Raw genomic sequence first — 19,820 nt, forward strand, 5'->3', positions numbered from 1 at the left:
TATAAACGAAACATTTGGCTAGATAATAAACCTGGTTCAACCTACCGTGTTTCCCTTACAATGTCATGTACCATGTCAGGAATATAAGCAGTTGTTATCATATAGTCCGTTTATATGTATGTTGCGTCTTTTGGTTTTTTGTAACCCAGATTTGTTTTCTTTAATCGATTTATGACTTTTGAACACAGGTTTACCAACAGTCGGATTTAAGGATTTAAGATGAAGGGGGTTACGGGTTGTTTGTCTGTCTTTATTCCAGTTTGGTCCTCATTTTATTTAGTCTGTTTGTTATTCGAAATTGAAAACAAATACTGTCAAAATTCAAATGTATTCATAAATTTGTTCTGTTTATTTTCAGAATAACAATTGAAATCCCCACTCAAATAGACCAATGAGAAAAAGGACAGACAAACGAATTTGAAGTTGAAAAACAATAAATTATAGTATAAACATGTTTTGTATAGAACTTTGCTACTTTTTGGAAGTCAGATATCCCATAAAAGCACTTTTTCTGTTTTGCTGTAAGGTGCAAACAACTATTATAACCATTATCTACCATGTTAATCAATATTAAATTTAAATTTCGAAAGCGTTTTTTTTTGTCATTTTGTTTAGAAATATAATGTTTGATGTTTTACAATAATGGTATCTACAATTATATTTCATATAGATTATGTAAGTAGGGAAGTCGATGTAAAAACTAAACATAAGATCACAACAAACATCAAACAAAACAACATAACTACACTACAGATTAATTTAATGAGTTTACTATGTTTCAACGTTCTAAAATTCATACCCAAGAGAAAGTTAGTTTGCTCATCAGAGTTTTGCGGAAATGACTATTATTTCATAGATATACGAAGATGTGGAATAATAAAATTGATACAACTCTCCATCCAAGTCTCAATTCGTAAAAAGTCAATAATTATAGGTCACATAACATCCTTCAAGACGGAGCCTTGGCTTATACTTAACAACAATCTACAATTGTCTCCAAAATGACTAGCATAAAAAAATCAACATACAATTTAAATATTCAATTAATCCATAAATAGAATTCCTCATAGTATTTCACTATCTGTAATGCCTCTCCACAATTTGTCTAATTTCCATGGCAAAGAACTCATGCGTCCCCATTACGGAGCACCGTTTGATTTCAAACATATATAAGCATATTGTAAGCTCTCATTAAATAGTTGTAAACATGTCTTCAATTCAAATTGTAAACCAATAAGATATTAAATAAGTCTAACAACAATCGGTAATTCCTATAGGCACAAACTGTGTCTTTCTACTTTTCAAATGTTCCTTTAGTCTGATAAAGGCAAACTTAATACATAATTTCTCAATATAGAGATGGAATAAGTTCGTTTTTTCTTTGACTACCAATTCAGCAATATAGATCTTGTTACGTATACTTAATAATTAAAATAATGTCACTGTTTTGGCTGCGTTAAATGCAAACAATTATGATGCCACATATCTTGACTTACATCTTAAAATTGAAAATTGAATCCGTTCAGAATCTTACTTCTCGACAAGTAATGTTATTGTGGTTATTATATATCAACCTTCCGGTTTTGTGAAGCAATCTATATACGATAAATCAGGGCATGCATTTTACATATATATTCCCGTGATATGGTTTCTTCTTAAAAAAATATCTTGTGAGCAATGATTCTTATTTTTAAAATTTAAATAATAGGTTCGATAGTTTTTGATAAGGATGTACATGTAGTAATGGTTTGTTTGAACGTAAGGGAATACTCGTATCAGTTATGTAGATAGAAATGTACCACTCGACAAAACCCAATCACCCTGTTCTGTTTTCCTCGATTATAACCAGATTAAACCCACCATTTTGTTCCTTAAAATCTCATGTACGTATTCAGATGTATGTCAGTTGTCGTTTCTATTTATGTTGGCATTTTTTGTATATGCACGTCAGTCTTTCTGTTGTTCCGTTGTCTTCGTCTCATAGTTGATACGTTTCAGTCGGATTAAATTTATCACCGATAATTGTTTTTTTCCCCAATCTGTAATGACTTTTGAACTGCAGTTTACTACTGTTGTTTTTATTTTTAACATTATTAGTACTGTAAGCGACTTGTTATTCATTTGATATATATAGATATTACTTTGTTTCAAATCTGAGTATTCATTTTCTGGTGTTGAAATGTACAAGAAGTTTTGTGAAAAAGGAGTGCTAACACTTACAATGTAACTCCAGGAATCAAAACTTTTTTGTAGACTAATGCCTGTTACACGTTAAAATATTTAAAAAGAAAAAACCTGTTCATCAAACAGATATCATTAAAATATTTAGACTCAAAATATCAAAATATGTGTCTATACAATGAAGTATATGACAATAAATTGAAATGTATATATATATGAAATATATATTTAAAAGTAAATATGTGTTCATGAAAAATATATTTGTTGGTTACATAAACAATAATATGCGTTAATTTATTGGCATTTGATGATAATATTTTTATGTAAGTCCTCGTATATGTCTTAGTAATTCGGAGCCCCTATCGAGAACTGCAAGGGTACAGTGGAATCAGTGTTACTGTCTTTCGGGATTGATAGAGATGTGCAGGTTCATCATTTAGTGGTTAAGACCAATGGCTGCAGTTTCGAATGATCTGGGTTCAATTCTGACTTGGGGTGCTGATTTAAGTGTTATAACAAGCACTCCTCTAGTACTATACCAGAGTTTAAATTAAATAGGTACCTGCTGGCAATTCAGTTTAGGGTGCACCAAACTTGACCTGGAACCAATCTACTGATACGCCTTTGGATGGTCTGTTCCGGTCGAGCAGCCTGGTGAATCTCTTCACTAAACTAACATACTTTCCAGTTTCCTAGAACTTTCTATGTAGTAGTGGACATTTCCCATGTAAAAATGGTGTATATACGTTAGTTACACCTCTCGGTTATTTATGATAGAAAGTGTACACGGGTTGCACTATACCCTCAATGCTCTCTAGGGCTTCCATTAATAACGGAGGAATCAACTAGTACATATTTACGTGTTTTACCTCAATACGAATAATTGAACGCATATCTTTGTTATATTACCATCATTTATATGTGTAAAAGTACACAAACCTTTTTTAAATGAACACATATTTAGATTTTTTGAATAACAACTTTATGAACACATACTTACTTCTAATGAGCAACTGTTTGCGTTTATGGACATACTTTTCGTTTTATGAAGATATATGCCATTTTATTAACACATACATATTTCTATTCCTATATATATTATTATATAATATAAAATGAACATGAGGTGAAAAAGTTAAACATGGTATGTTTGTTGATGAAACATCTCTCCATCAAAAACCGAACGCCACAGAAAGCAAAAAAAAAGGTTCCTACGATGCAAATTATTAAATGTATACTTTTTATATAACCAACATTTATATCTATTTAACAAGTACATGTCGTAAATTAAATGAAAGCAAATTATGCATTTATGAATATATAGCATGTTTTGAAGAAATCAATTATATCATGAAAACTTATTTATTTTTATAAACATGCATTTGGAATCATGAATATGACAGCTTTTGAGGTAGCCATTTAAATAGGAACTTCCCGTTTGAATCTTCGGAGTTTTTTCGTATTTTAACATCCCAACGTTTAACAAGACAAATCACATCTTATACATGTTGTATACAAATCATGCGTCGTTTTTACGTTATTCCCTTGTGTCATTATTTCGTATTTTGTTTTTCCTTTTGGTGTCATCTCCTCGTTCATATACATTTTATACAACTTTGAACAATGATGTGAAAATAATCACATAAAAAGACATGCAAAATAGATTACCCAAAGCCCTACTTTTCTGATAAACAGCAAATGAGCAATAATAACCAAGGAAAATAAGATAAGTAGACCTGTTGCCCTGCTGCTGCTTGCTTCCTGCATCAGATCCTTTAGAGTTAAAACTTCCAGACATGTTTCGTCTGTTTGAACTATAAGTATTATGTCAATAGGGATCTTAGTTGGATCCAACAGCTTTTTAATTTTTGGCATAATATTGGCATCAAATATATTTTGGTTAACTGGTATATCATGTGAACAAACTCTCTGATATCAAGGGTTCAAAAATCTTCTAATATCATATTGCCTTTTCATAGACAAACTATAATAAACATAGCCAATAAGCTAATGGAGTCTGATAACTCACTCATGACTATAGAAGGATCGATTGGCTCTTTTATAATGGCCAATTGATTTGCAATCATAGATTATTCAGACTCTTGCGAGTACACATCACTAGAAAGTGCTTGCCTGATGATATTCTTCGATATCTCTGTATTTACCTTGGGTATAACCATCAAGGAACAATTGTCAGGAATTAAATGCCTTTTAGTTATTTCAGTTATACACCATTTACTAGATTTGATAGACAAGGAAGCATTAACTGCTTTTGATAGATTTGTCCCTATAGCTATTTAGACCCAATTTTCTCCTGAAGAAATGAGGAATGTTCCACTCTGTAGCTGTAAGGTTTTCATCGAAGACCCCACCTGTGTCTACTTCACTAGTAAGTTCATTGCAAGCTCTATGAAAGACATCATTTTGGTTAGCACCAATTACAGGTGGTGTTATAAAACCCATATTAGGGTGATAATTATCTGATAAGAAATCAAATTCATTAAAATCATAATTGCGTATTGGGTCGAGACCAATATCATGGTCACTCAAGCTGATCAAAGCTGACCTTGGTGTAGGTACGTGTACCCTTTTATTACTTTTGACACCCGGTCTATTTCTATTAAGTGTCACGGATATATTATATCATAATCTACTTTCATCTCTTTTCTTATCAACATTGGAATGCGACAAAATGTTTTGGTTTTACCCGGCAATATGTTTCGGAAAGTCTGCTGTTAAAGAAACTATATATCTATTTAGATTATCAACCCCTATCCTATTTGTCAACTTCTCTATTTCCACGACATTAGGCTGTGATGAACGTTTAGTTTGGTTTTGTTGAGGGCCTTTATCGTGGGTCAACTTCAGTTTAGTAGGTAATGCACTTCCCTTGATAACCCTGCATTTCGTTTTAGGTTTCTAAACATTATGAAAATCTGCCCTGGTGTTTATCTTTTGTGTATGACCCCTAAACAATCTCTCTAAATCGGAATTAAGATTTTCCTTACAACCAGAGTCTGAAAGCGACCATACATTGTCGTCCACCATTTGTTCACAACACACCTGTACCTGTACACAGGTGATCAGAACAAAGATGACGTACGTAAAGGTATTTTCAAAAATTTTCATTACAATGACAACATTACACGACAGGGTTATAATAAATAAACAGATAAATGGGAGGAAATATAGGACATAGAAACAAACAAATAATAGCCATCAAAAGGTAACAGGTTACAAATATTTTTATACGCCAGACGCGCGATACGTCCACACAAAACTATGTTCAGATGTAAAAAGTTTGAAAGCCATAGCAACTATAAAGTTGAAGATCACCGAGGAACAAAAGTTCCAAAACGTTGTGAGGCGAATGAACGTTTTTGGGAGTTATCTTTAAGTTTGGATTGGTAAACTGTAGTTATGCGTGCAATTTTTTCTTCAGATTGAACTAAAAGGAACGATGTTGTTTTTTATTATCGTGAATCATTAAAAAAAAAAAAAAAAAAAAAACGTGCCTAAAAGTGCTGGATTTATTTTCGGATAAATGATTTGAAGAGTCTTGTTTCAAGTATTGTTTTTTCTTTTTATCATATAAATGTCACATTTTTTACAAAACTATGGGTTACTGGCATTGTCAGTGCAGTTTTGTGTTGCTCTTAAGGATAGCGACATTCCAGTTGCATAAAATATTAAAAAAAAAGAAATAAATGCCAAATAGAAACTTTAAGAATGGCAATTACTATTTATATTTCAGGAACAAGTTCATCTCATGTTGCGAATAAAAATGACAAGAAGGTTGCTGATGGCAATGAACGTCGAGAGACTGCGGATAACGAGTATGTTCCCCCTGAAAATGAACAACAGCATGGTAATGATTTTCTAATTTTTTTGTATAATTATTATGTTCATATTCATGTATTATCAAGCTTAACTTTGGCATTATTGTTGGCTCTTAAAACTCATTTAAATTTGAATAAGGGCTTAGACTCAGTAGATATAAGAAGATGTGGTTCCGAACAGCACGTTATAAAGGAACCCAGAAATGATTAGTTTTTAATCATTTAGACAGGAAAACAAACGGTCTAATCTATATTAAAAACAAGAAACGAGAAACACTTATGAACCACATCAACAAACGATAACTACTGAACATCCGATTCCTGACAAAGGACAGGAGCAAACATATGCAGGTGGTTCAAACCTTTGAATAGCTACCAACCTTCATTATTATCTAATACAATAGTGTCACATCACAACATAGAAAGTGAGCCATATATCATGTAACTTTAAGAGATTTGCTCCAAAGAAATTTTGTTTACTCTTTTCAATTCAATTTGGAGATTAAGATTATTTTTTAAATGTCAAATCACTTCATAACATGTAATTCTAAGTTAGTTGTTGTATTTAGCCTATTTTGAAATACATTCGTCTTATGAAGACATCATTGGTCATATTCAAAAAAAGTAATTTCTTTTTGATTATTTTCTTAAAGTGTCTTCATATGTCTGTTTGACAATAAATAAACATTATCCAATTAGATGATACAGAAATGTTAGCACGACATTATAGTTGTTCAGAGTGACCTTAGATTTAAATCAATACTTGTATAGATATATTTGGTGTAAGCAACTGGAATAATAAAAGTTACTCTTTTCATCCAGCTACTGTGTTCCATTCGGGATCTGAATACCCTACGGGAGCACATGAGGTCATCCTAAGTTTTTATTTGGGTCAATAACTCTTAGTGTTACTTATATTTGGTTTATAAAGTTTTTCTACGGTTGCTTATCCTTTTCGTAATTGTTTGTTCCTAATGAAGGATGTTGATTATTTTATGTCACCTCCTCATCGAAGCTGTATTACTTAGTTGCAATACTTACTATGAAACATAAGCCTTAAATTTGTTGTGCATGAACCTTTTCAAAATAAATATCTGTTCTTTGTTGCAGTTGCAGAAGAACTTTATGACGATGAACGGTGTGACCCTGCGGATGACATGTATACTGACCCTGAAAATGAACAACAGGATGGTAATCAATTTATAATCCTATTTTTTTGTATAATAACTTTGTTCATATACATGTATTGCCAACTAATTGTTTGCATCATGTAAGGGACTGACAACTCATTTCAATAGAGCATTTAGACTAAGCCAAACATTTAAGTTTATGATACTATTCATTAGACTGTGTTTTGTTTTATCTTGTCACTCGAGCCTAGGTGGTCGATTGGTCAAGCATGCCGATAATAGTGCAATAATTTACATTTATGCCACGATATCTTACTAGCATGAGTTCGAATCAAGGCTAGGGAAGATAAATACATTTGCCAGATCTAACATGGTAAGGCTGCTGTTTAGACGGATTATATATACAAAATGTGTTTTCATCTTGTGTCTCTAGTGATCCGATGGATCAAATCTGTCGCACAGTTTTCACTAGATCAAACGGTATCTTGTATAGTCAAATTATCATCCTTGCTTAAAATTATTTAGTTTGGGTTATTTTGGGAAAAAAACGAAAATGAAGGCGTGCGTTTATTGTTTCCGATAAGACTTCCGTTTAAGACTGTTAATTTTCAGTTAATTCAGGCATCAATAACATGTATTTGGTATTTACTTTCAGTTTCAGGTTTACCATTCACGGACCAAAATTATTGAAATTAACGGAAAACAAAAACAAAATAATGACGAACTTTGAAAAAAGAAAGATGGCTAAATGAATTGCCTTGTCCATTGGTATCTTTGACTTTTAATCACTTTCGTTAAATTCTCCAGCGATAACATCTTTAACACAAATCTATCCTACACCAGTTTACATAATTTTAATCACAATCTAAATGCCCGCAGTTTCGCGGTGTGTTCTAGTATGATATAATTATTTCTGGTATGTTTGTTGATGAAGCATCTCTCCATCAAAAACCGAACGCCACAGAAAGCAAAAAAAAAGGTTCCTACGATGCAAATTATTAAATGTATACTTTTTTATATAACCAACATTTATATCTTTTTAACAAGTACATGTCGTAAATTAAATGAACGCAAATTATGCATTTATGAATATATAGCATGTTTTGAAGAAATTAATTATATCATGAAAACTTATTTATTTTTATAAACATGCATTTGGAATCAGGAATATGACAGCTTTTGATGTAGCCATTTAAATAGGAACTTTCCGTTTGAATCTTCGGAGTTTTTTCGTATTTTAACATCCCAACGTTTAACAAGACAAATCACATCTTATACATGTTGTATACAAATCATGCGTCGTTTTTACGTTATTCCCTTGTGTCATTATTTCGTATTTTGTTTTTCCTTTTGATGTCATCTCCTCGTTCATATACATTTTACACAACTTTGAACAATGATGTGAAAATAATCACCTAAAAAGACACGCAAAATAGATTACCCAAAGCCCTACTTTTCTGATAAACAGCAAATGAGCAATAATAACCAAGGAAAATAAGATAAGTAAACCTGTTGCCCTGCTGCTGCTTGCTTCCTGCATCAGATCCTTTAGAGTTAAAACTTCCATACATGTTTCGTCTGTTTGAACTATAAGTATTATGTCAATAGGGATCTTAGTTGGATCCCACAGCTTTTTAATTTTTGGCATAATATTGGCATCAAAGATATTTTGGTTAACTGGTATATCATGTGAACAAACTCTCTGATATCAAGGGTTCAAAAATCTTCTAATATCATATTGCCTTTTCATAGACAAACTATAATAAACATATCCAATAAGCTAATGGAGTCTGATAACTCACTCATGACTATAGAAGGATCGATTGGCTCTTTTATAATGGCCAATTGATTTGCAATCATAGATTGTTCAGACTCTTGCGAGTACACATCACTAGAAAGTGCTTGCCTGATGATATTCTTCGATATCTCTGTATTTACCTTGGGTATAACCATCAAGGAACAATTGTCAGGAATTAAATGCCTTTTAGTTATTTCAGTTATACACCATTTACTAGATTTGATAGACAAGGAAGCATTAACTGCTCTTGATAGATTTGTCCCTATAGCTATTTAGACCCAATTTTCTCCTGAAGAAATGAGGAATGTTCCACTCAGTAGCTGTAAGGTTTTCATCGAAGACCCCACCTTTGTCTACTTCACTAGTAAGTTCATTGCAAGCTCTATGAAAGACATCATTTTGGTTAGCACCAATTACAGGTGGTGTTATAAAACCCATATTAGGGTGATAGTTATCTGATAAGAAATCAAATTCATTAAAATCATAATTGCGTATTGAGTCGAGACCAATATCATGGTCACTCAAGCTGATCAAATCTGACCTTGGTGTAGGTACGTGTACCCTTTTATTACTTTTGACACCCGGTCTATTTCTATTAAGTGTCACGGATATATTAAATCATAATCTACTTTCATCTCTTTTCTTATCAACATTGGAATGCGACAAAATGCCTTGGTTTTACCCGGCAATATGTTTCGGAAAGTCTACTGTTAAAGAAACTATATATCTATTTAGATTATCAACCCCTATCCTATTTTTCAACTTCTCTATTTCCACGACATTAGACTTTGATGAACGTTTAGTTTTGGTTTTGTTGAGGGCCTTTATCGTGGGTCAACTTCAGTTTAGTAGGTAATGCACTTCCCTTGATAACCCTGCATTTCGTTTTAGGTTTCTAAACATTATGAAAATCTGCCCTGGTGTTTATCTTTTATGTATGGCCCCTAAACAATCTCTCTAAATCGGAATTAAGATTTTCCTTACAACCAGAGTCTGAAAGCGACCAAATATTGTCGTCCACCATTTGTTCACAACACACCTGTACCTGTACACAGGTGATCAGAACAAAGATAACGTACGTAAAGGTATTTTCAAAAATTTTCATTAAAATGACAACATTACACGACAGGGTTATAATAAATAAACAGATAAATGGGAGGAAATATAGGACATAGAAACAAACAAATAATAGCCATCAAAAGGTAACAGGTTACAAATATTTTTATACGCCAGACGCGCGATACGTCCACACAAAACTATGTTCAGATGTAAAAATTTTGAAAGCCATAACAACTACAAAGTTGAAGGTCGCCGAGGACCAAAAGTTCCAAAAAGTTGTGAGGCGAATGAACGTTTTTGGGAGTTATCTTTAAGTTTGGATTGTTAAAATGTAGTTATGCGTGCAATTTTTTCTTCAAATTGAACTAAAAGGAACGATGTTGTTTTTTATCATCGTGAATCATTAAAAAAACCAAAAAAAACGTGCCTAAAAGTGCTTGATTTATTTTCGGATAAATGATTTGAAGATTTTGAGTCTTGTTTCAAGTATTGTTTTTTCTTTTTATCATATAAATGTCACATTTTTTACAAAACTATGGGTTACTGGCATTGTCAGTGCAGTTTTGTGTTGCTCTTAAGGATAGCGACATTCCAGTTGCATAAAATATTAAAAAAAAAGAAATAAATGCCAAATAGAAACTTTAAGAATGGCAATTACTATTAATATTTCAGGAACAAGTTCATCTCATGTTGCGAATAAAAATGACAAGAAGGTTGCTGATGGCAATGAACGTCGAGAGACTGCGGATAACGAGTATGTTCCTCCTGAAAATGAACAACAGCATGGTAATGATTTTCTAATTTTTTTTCGTATAATTATTATGTTCATATACATGTATTATCAAGCTTAACTTTGGCATTATTGTTGGCTCTTAAAACTCATTTAAATTTGAATAAGGGCTTAGACTCAGTAGATATAAGAAGATGTGGTTCCGAACAGCACGTTATAAAGGAACCCAGAAATGATTAGTTTTTAATCATTTAGACAGGAAAACAAACGGTCTAATCTATATTAAAAACAAGAAACGAGAAACACTTATGAACCACATCAACAAACGATAACTACTGAACATCCGATTCCTGACAAAGGACAGGAGCAAACATATGCAGGTGGTTCAAACCTTTGAATAGCTACCAACCTTCATTATTATCTAATACAATAGTGTCACATCACAACATAGAAAGTGAGCCATATATCATGTAACTTTAAGAGATTTGCTCCAAAGAAATTTTGTTTACTCTTTTCAATTCAATTTGGAGATTAAGATTATTTTTTAAATGTCAAATCACTTCATAACATGTAATTCTAAGTTAGTTGTTGTATTTAGCCTATTTTGAAATACATTCGTCTTATGAAGACATCATTGGTCATATTCAAAAAAAGTAATTTCTTTTTGATTATTTTCTTAAAGTGTCTTCATATGTCTGTTTGACAATAAATAAGCATTATCCAATTAGATGATACAGAAATGTTAGCACGACATTATAGTTGTTAAGAGTGACCTTAGATTTAAATCAATACTTGTATAGATATATTTGGTGTAAGCAACTGGAATAATAAAAGTTACTCTTTTCATCCAGCTACTGTGTTCAATTCGGGATCTGAATACCCTACGGCAGCACATGAGGTCATCCTAAGTTTTTATTTGGGTCAATAACTCTTAGTGTTACTTATATTTGGTTTATAAACTTTTTCTATGGTTGCTTATCCTTTTCGTAATTGTTTGTTCCTAATGAAGGATGTTGATTATTTTATGTCACCTCCTCATCGAAGCTGTATTACTTAGTTGCAATACTTACTATGAAACATAAGCCTTAAATTTGTTGTGCATGAACCTTTTCAAAATAAATATCTGTTCTTTGTTGCAGTTGCAGAAGAACTTTATGACGACGAACGGTGTGACCTTGCGGATGACATGTATACTGACCCTGAAAATGAACAACAGGATGGTAATCAATTTATAATCCTATTTTTTTGTATAATAACTTTGTTCATATACATGTATTGCCAACTAATTGTTTGCATCATGTAAGGGACTGACAACTCATTTCAATAGAGCATTTAGACTAAGCCAAACATTTAAGTTTATGATACTATTCATTAGACTGTGTTTTGTTTTATCTTGTCACTCGAGCCTAGGTGGTCGATTGGTCAAGCATGCCGATAATAGTGCAAGGCGATTTATGCCACGATATCTAACTAGCATGAGTTCGAATCAAGGCTAGGGAAGATAAATACATTTGCCAGATCTAACATGGTAAGGCTGCTGTTAGGACGGATTATATATACAAAATGTGTTTTCATCTTGTGTCTCTAGTGATCCGATGGATCAAATCTGTCGCACAGTTTTCACTAGATCAAACGGTATCTTGTATAGTCAAATTATCATCCTTGCTTAAAATTATTTAGTTTGGGTTATTTTGGGGAAAAAAACGAAAATGAAGGCGTGCGTTTATTGTTTCCGATAAGACTTCCGTTTAAGACTGTTAATTTTCAGTTAATTCAGGCATCAATAAAATGTATTTGGTATTTACTTTCAGTTTCAGGTTTACCATTCACGGACCAAAATTATTGAAATTAACGGAAAACAAAAACAAAATAATGACGAACTTTGAAACAAGAAAGATGGCTAAATGAATTGCCTTGTCCATTGGTATCTTTGACTTTTAATCACTTTCGTTAAATTCTCCAGTGATAACATCTTTAACACAAATCTATCCTACACCAGTTTACATAATTTTAATCACATTCTAAATGCCCGCAGTTTCGCGGTGTGTTCTAGTATGATATAATTATTTCTGTAAACGTCTGACATTTTTTCTGATAAATGACAATCTAATTGGAACTTTTTCAGCATCAACACGGTTATTCGATCTGTAACATACCATATTTTGTATTTTATATGCATGTATATTCCTACTCTCCTTAAGGAGGATAATTAACTTATAACATAATAATAATGTAATATATTTGAAACAATTCAAAAATTAACTAAAACAGCAGTATTTATAAAAGGGAAGGAGGGTGGTTTGTACAATCGTGTTTAAAAAATTTAGTGTGCGGTAACACGTGTTTGTAATGTTAAACATGTTGAAATTTATGCATATGGTTATGCAAGGATTTACTAACAAACTAAACAATGGACTGGCTGTACATATGAAACACAATATAGAAATAAATTTTCAAAGCAATTGATCAATCTAAATATTAGATCATTACATTTCAATTATTCAAAAGGTGAAAACAAATTGTTTCTGTTCTTGGATCTAATCCACTTTAAAGGGAAGAACAAATACAACTAGGACAAAAACATAAATGGTAACAAATATGTGCACTGAAACTTCATAAAGATAATTTATAAATATCAGTTAGTGTTTTATTTGTGTAGTTTATTATCTACCACCAAAGTTTTAACATCGACTGTATAAATGTATTTTGCAAATTGTTGCATTGATGTACATGAATTGAACAAAACCATTATCACATGAACAACTGTCCAGGTAAGTTTAATGAGAAATTTGATATATGAAATTAACGTAAATATATATAGATTTTTCAAATAAGTTATTATTTTTAATCTTAAAAATTAGTATTTTCCTTTCTATATGTAAATATGTGTTATTGATTGATATCCTTCATCTGTTTTCATGAACTTCTCTATTATTATACAGGTTTTTAACTTGGGTTCTCAAAATCATTCTTTAAATATTTAATTGAAAACATTGTTAGGTATGTTCATGAGGACTCGGTACAAGATTGTTACTGATTTCAGATAGCATTAAATCATTTAAAGAAGTTACAGATCCTAGGAACAGAGCACCTCTTCTTGTGCCTGAATATCGAAACATCGATGGTAAGATACGTGACTTATATCGATTATATTTCGGAAATCCTTAAACAGTGTATCAACATGTATGATCAATTTGTTCTTACTATTTGTTTACTAGAAAAAAGACTGTCGATGCCAAATCATTATTTAATTTTAGGTCATATTGTCGAACAAATGAACACACGGTTTGTTAGCTACACATACATGTAAGGTGATATGATATAAATATACACGAGGCAACACATTTGAATTGAAGTAGGTATAAGCAATGAAGAAAGCCCTCTGGCTTGAACAATGAGTAAACCCCATACCATATAGAAAGCTTTAACAATATGAAAAAACTAGCAGCTTAATTCATTACAAAACAATTAATAAAAAAACAAATATGCCATACATAAACAAAAAACAAACACTGAACAATTGAAACAGGCACACACCTAAGCCAGGTTACTTGTGATATATAAACTTGTGCAACATTGCATAAATAAACTCAAAAAAATTATTAAAAAGTACCTAGACCCCAAAAAAAAGTTACGGACTGGATGTAGAGCTTGAAGTTTAATCTGTCATTGCTGAATTAGTATAATGTAAATGTATACTTCAGAATTAACTTCACATTTTTTTGATTTTTAGAGAATGGACATCCTTCAAAAACAGGTAAACTGATCTTTTTGAACCTAAATATTTTTGTTATGTTTATTTCATAAATTTTATTATTTACAATTGAGCAGAATGCGTGTTTAGGTTTGTTCAAAAAGAATTGCTGTTCATTCTATCAAAACTCCTTATGGATTATAAAATATGTTTCCAACTGTTTCATTTCTTGAGATCTCCTATGTTTACTAAATCAATCGGTTTAATTAATAACTACACAATTATACTATTCCTTATTCATTTTTAGTACGTTAAATGTTAAAAAGAGTCAGTACTATCAGATTTGATTGAAACAGTGATAATATGTGCCAAAATAAGTTTGAATGCATTAAAATAGTATTTGAAATATCAGTCACATAAAAGCAAATTCATTTAATTAGTTTAAACCACACATGCTTCTTAACTTCTGCAGGTTCTGCATAATTGTCATTTCAAGAGCCGTCTTGAGAACATATCTTTTTTTTGATTTTGTGTATACCTTTTTATCCTAGACCCGACGCTTTAGTCGGGTTATAGTCTTTATGACATATTCCCCGCTTCTATTCTATATTTTAATATCTGTACGTTTATAGAAAAGATAAACTAAACAATTTATTCATATTGAATTTAATTTAAGAGACTATTAATTATATCAAATTGAATACAACCTAGCAAACTATGTTTCCATCGATACTCGAGTATTTTCTACCTCTAGAAAAAGATTCCGTAGTCGTGTTTGATCCTACTTCTTGTTTTAAGTGACTTTTAACTTAGATTTTCTTTAAAACTGTTTAAAATTAAGTTTTTAATGTATCTGTGGATTTAAAACTGATGCACACACTAATGGATATTATTAAATACTAGTATCAATGATGTATACATGTCATTTACGTAAACTTTCTGAATTGAAACGTATTTACCATGCCACTTTCATGTATTTTATTAAGCAAATTATCCAGAGGACCATTCACATCATTACACATCTCCAAATGGCCCTGCAGGTATGTAAATTATACATAATGTATTATCTTTTTTATTGAAATAATACATAACAATATGACGAAAAAATTATACATGTTTCTTTGTTGTGAATTAACCATTCAGACATTATGCTCATGTAAAGGGACTTTTTGATAAGTTTGCCATCATCTTAACTCTTATGGCTAATTTCAAACTGTTAAAACACTTTTAAATCTTCCAAAAAGTTAAGTAAAAAAACGAACTCCAAGGTAATTTCAAAACGCAAATTCAAAAGATCAAACGGTTCAAGTCAAATATAAAGAATTCTTAACTCCGAAAGAAAATTCAAAACGGGAATTTCCTAATCAAAAGCTCAAACGAATCAAACGAATGGATAACAACTGTTATAGTCCGGACTTGATGAAGGTATTTACTTAATATGTAGAAAATGGTGGATTGAACATGTTGAAATGGAAAAAAAAAACTGTCATATCCCGGACTTTTTACCGACGTTTTACAGGACATGATATGTTTTTAATAAAAGGCTAAGTTGAACAGGACACGGAACAATAATATCAGGTCAAAAATAAAGCTCCAGTTTTCAAGTTGCTATGTCTTGCAATTGGAAAATGGAGATATATCTTATTATTTAGTATACAAAAAATGATCAAATATTATGTGCATATTCTGTTGACCTTTCAAGTCAATTCAGATTATTATTATTTATTGACTGACGACAACTTCTGCATCAATTTTAACTAGTTATGTTGTACGCCAAGTAATAAATGATGGAAAATTATATATATGTTAAGAAAGTACGTTTCATGAATTGTCAAATGCATGCTTATAACGTAAAGAACATGCTAACTCCTCTGAATGAAATACAAATCTTTGTATTACATATGGGTTAGAATGCTTATAACACAGAACTACATTGATGCATGTATTTGAACATAAACGTTAAAAAAACCGATCATTTTTAGGTCTAGTAAACCTGATAATATATAACTACGACTGTATAAACATTATATTTGTATATGAAATCAATCGTTGCTAAATCAATACATAAGGAACAGAGACTATGTCTGAAATTGAAATTTATATTGAAATAACGTATCTTTTATAAACTTTTTGAAATGATTATACTCCTCATGAGTAATTAGACAGTCCAACAGTCCTGACCATGATATTTGTATCATAAAGAATCCTAAAATGACATATACACAGGCAAAATTTGCTCATATGAATTTCACATCAATCTCACGTGAAATTCACATGAAAAATTTCACGTGAGATTCACCCCAATCGAGCTTATACATCAAACTCACATGAAAATTTTCATGTGAATTTCACGTGAATTGAAATTCACATGAATCTGATGTGAAATTTTTCACATGAATTTCACGTGAAATTTACAACAAAAAAATTTGATATTTTTCATGATTTTAATTAAATTTGAAAATTTCGATGTTATTTGAATTACTCTATTTTAAAAGTTCATGTGAATTTTACGTGAAAAATTTTACGTGATTTTCATGTGAAATTCACATGAGTTTCACATGAGAATCACGTGCAACTCACAAAAATTGTTTTCACGTGAGTTTCACGTATAAGCTCGTTTGAGGTGAAATTGATGTGAATTTCATGTGAGATTCACGTGAATTCAAATTCACGTGAAATTGATGTGAGTAAAATTTGCCTGTGTAATGCACAAATTGAGGTCCACACTCTACGATTACCAGTCATTTAACTAAAATAATAAAACGAGAATATATAAATTCAGAATGAGATATAACGATAATAATTAAACAATATGACACGTTCTGAAATATATTGAAAGAACATGAAACAATTTAAAAATAGTGTTGATGACAACTGCCGTTTTTACTGTTGTGTATGAATTTAAAGAAACCTGAATGTATGTTCAGTTAGATTTGTGTGATACTCTTTTTTGATGCTACTCCATAATCAGATTGGTTACATTTGCAGAAAAATCCTTGATGAAAAAATCACACGAAATACTCAGCGACAAGAAACAATTTGAAGTAACAGTTTCTGATCCAACATTTGAGATAGGTACATTTTAAAATTAGAATATTGTTTTGCAGATTGCAATGTTAAGTATATTATAAGAATCAATCCGTCTTATTTTTCAATACCACTGAAAAAGGCAATTCGCAATATCAATATATGTCACATGATTGTTTGAGCAAGTCATAGTAATTTACTTTTATCCTTATTTCCTGTATTTGGCTATACAAGAAAACCTTTCCGAAACTTTTTTAGAAATATGAAGTAAGGTAAGTCAAATAACTTTAAGTAGGAGTAACCAACTTTTCATAGAAGTAAACTCTCCAATTTTCTTTGGAGTTCGGTATTTTTGTTAATTTACTTAATGCTGTCATTGTTCACACCTAAACTAGCCAATGAATTGCAGGAATCAATTTGTGAAAAAAATATATGCAGACCATTATTAGCCAACATTTACTTGTCTATGAATTTTTGAATTACACATTGTCAATTTACGAAATTTACGGCTGTATTATATTTCTTCAAAAATTGAAGAAAAAAACTGGGGACTATCTCTAGTAGTATTTGCCTTCCAAACAGTCGAAGATTATTTGAGAATTGGCATGTACAAAGCTTTGTATATCTTGCTTTTGTTTAATGAAAGCAAAATATTAAAAAAGATGAGAACAAAAATAGACACAGTTATATATGAACGGTTATCTTTCCATGATTAATCCGTGTGTAAAAACAGTGAATTTATGCACAAAATCATAAACGCGTGCGTTTTGCGGGTATGCTTATTCAGTCAATATCCTACCTTTTGAGATCACCTGTCCCAAAAGGGCAAAATGGGCTTTTTTTTATCACTTAGCATCCGTCGTTCATCGTCATCATCCGTTGTCTGTCGTCCGTTGTCGTCCGTTAACTTAAAAAACAAATCTTCTCAAGTGAAACTACGCGTCCACAATCACAATTATTATTAGAGTATATATTTTAATTAATGTGTCAGATGACCGCGCTTAACACCTAAAATGGCCGCCATGTCTAAAAATAGAAGATATGTGTAGGAGTAGAATGCAGGTTTTGGTTTATATCTCAGAAACTTAAGCATTAAAAAAGTAAATCTTACAAAATCGTCTCCAAGTTAATTTCTATCTTTCCTGAAATTTCTAGAAGAATTAGACAACACGTTGTTTGATTAGTGTCCCCGAATTGGTTATTTTAAGAACATTTTGTAGTTTTTTAGTTATTATCCTAAATATCATTATAGATATTGATAAACTGTCAAAAGCAATAATGTTCCGCAAAATGGTATCTACAAATATGACAAACATGACCAAAATTGTCAATTGACCCCTTTAATAGTTATATAGTCAATTTCTAACAATTATTCGTAAATATTTGTAGTATTTTACAAAATTCTTCTCTTTCATGTCCTCTGGTAAGATATAAGAAGATGTGGTATAAACACTTCTTTAACAAATTTTACCAAACCTGACACACTCATTTTAAGGGTAACTAGTTTTAGAAATGTGTCCGATGACTCCGTCTGCCATGGCTAAAAATATAACATTTGGGTAAAATGCAGTTCTGGGTTATATAGTGGAGTGACCAAGCCAACAATTTTTCAACTTTAATAGACCACCCTACCTGCAGGCTAAATTATGACTTTTTGGAGAGAGAAATGTTTATTCTTTAATTTTTGCCTGGTCGTAGAATTGAAATATGATGCAATTTTGTTTTTAAATAAGGTCAAAGATAAGTGATTTTTTTTACTATTGTCAATTTATTTCACAAGAGATTATAAAAAGTCTCCAAAAAAATATCTGAATTTTTACTTAACAAGAAACTCATACTGAAATAAACTGTGACACTTCATTTTCAAATTAATTTGAAAATAATAAAACCACCAAATGCACATGTTAAAAGGAAGAATGAAACAACCGAATTCCAATACAATTTTTTTTACATCGCATGTACTTCTAAAGATATATTTCTGAATCTTACGGCATTTATAAACAGAATCGTAGTCAATTTGGTTTTTGCTTTAATGTTTATTTATTGCAGTCACAAATATTTCACAAGGCAACTAAATCAAATGAGATTAATGATGGACTAAAGTTTTAGCTTATATTCTAGCTCAATGAACGTTTTAGGTTTTGTGTGCCTTTGTCTTACAAAAACACACATGGACCCCTTAGAAAGAGTGGTTGTATGGGGTATTCTAATAAACAAAGAGCATGACAACTTTTGAAAACCTGACATCAGTCATCGTTTTCATCGTCGTCTTCTTCTAATAGTGTTCGGTGAGTTAAGTAATTTCTACAACCATCAGACCCTTCATATGAACAAATATTGGTATACGCGGATTTCTGTTGGT

The 19,820-nt window shown here is 31.3% G+C and overlaps 1 protein-coding gene across 1 annotated transcript in view; it reads left to right on the top strand.

The window, feature by feature from the left end:
- LOC139480833 (uncharacterized) overlaps positions 1-19,820 on the top strand; it is a 64,556-nt gene that overhangs the window by 20,491 nt on the left and 24,245 nt on the right. The window contains exons 8-15 of the mRNA XM_071263734.1: positions 5,936-6,049; positions 7,131-7,211; positions 10,680-10,793; positions 11,877-11,957; positions 13,781-13,861; positions 14,471-14,494; positions 15,418-15,471; positions 17,420-17,506. Of these exons, the coding sequence (XP_071119835.1) occupies positions 5,936-6,049; positions 7,131-7,211; positions 10,680-10,793; positions 11,877-11,957; positions 13,781-13,861; positions 14,471-14,494; positions 15,418-15,471; positions 17,420-17,506 (636 nt within the window). The remainder of the gene's footprint in view (positions 1-5,935; positions 6,050-7,130; positions 7,212-10,679; positions 10,794-11,876; positions 11,958-13,780; positions 13,862-14,470; positions 14,495-15,417; positions 15,472-17,419; positions 17,507-19,820) is intronic.

The sequence above is a fragment of the Mytilus edulis genome, chromosome 7, assembly GCF_963676685.1.
Source record: "Mytilus edulis chromosome 7, xbMytEdul2.2, whole genome shotgun sequence".
Classification (NCBI taxonomy): Eukaryota; Metazoa; Mollusca; class Bivalvia; order Mytilida; family Mytilidae; genus Mytilus; species Mytilus edulis.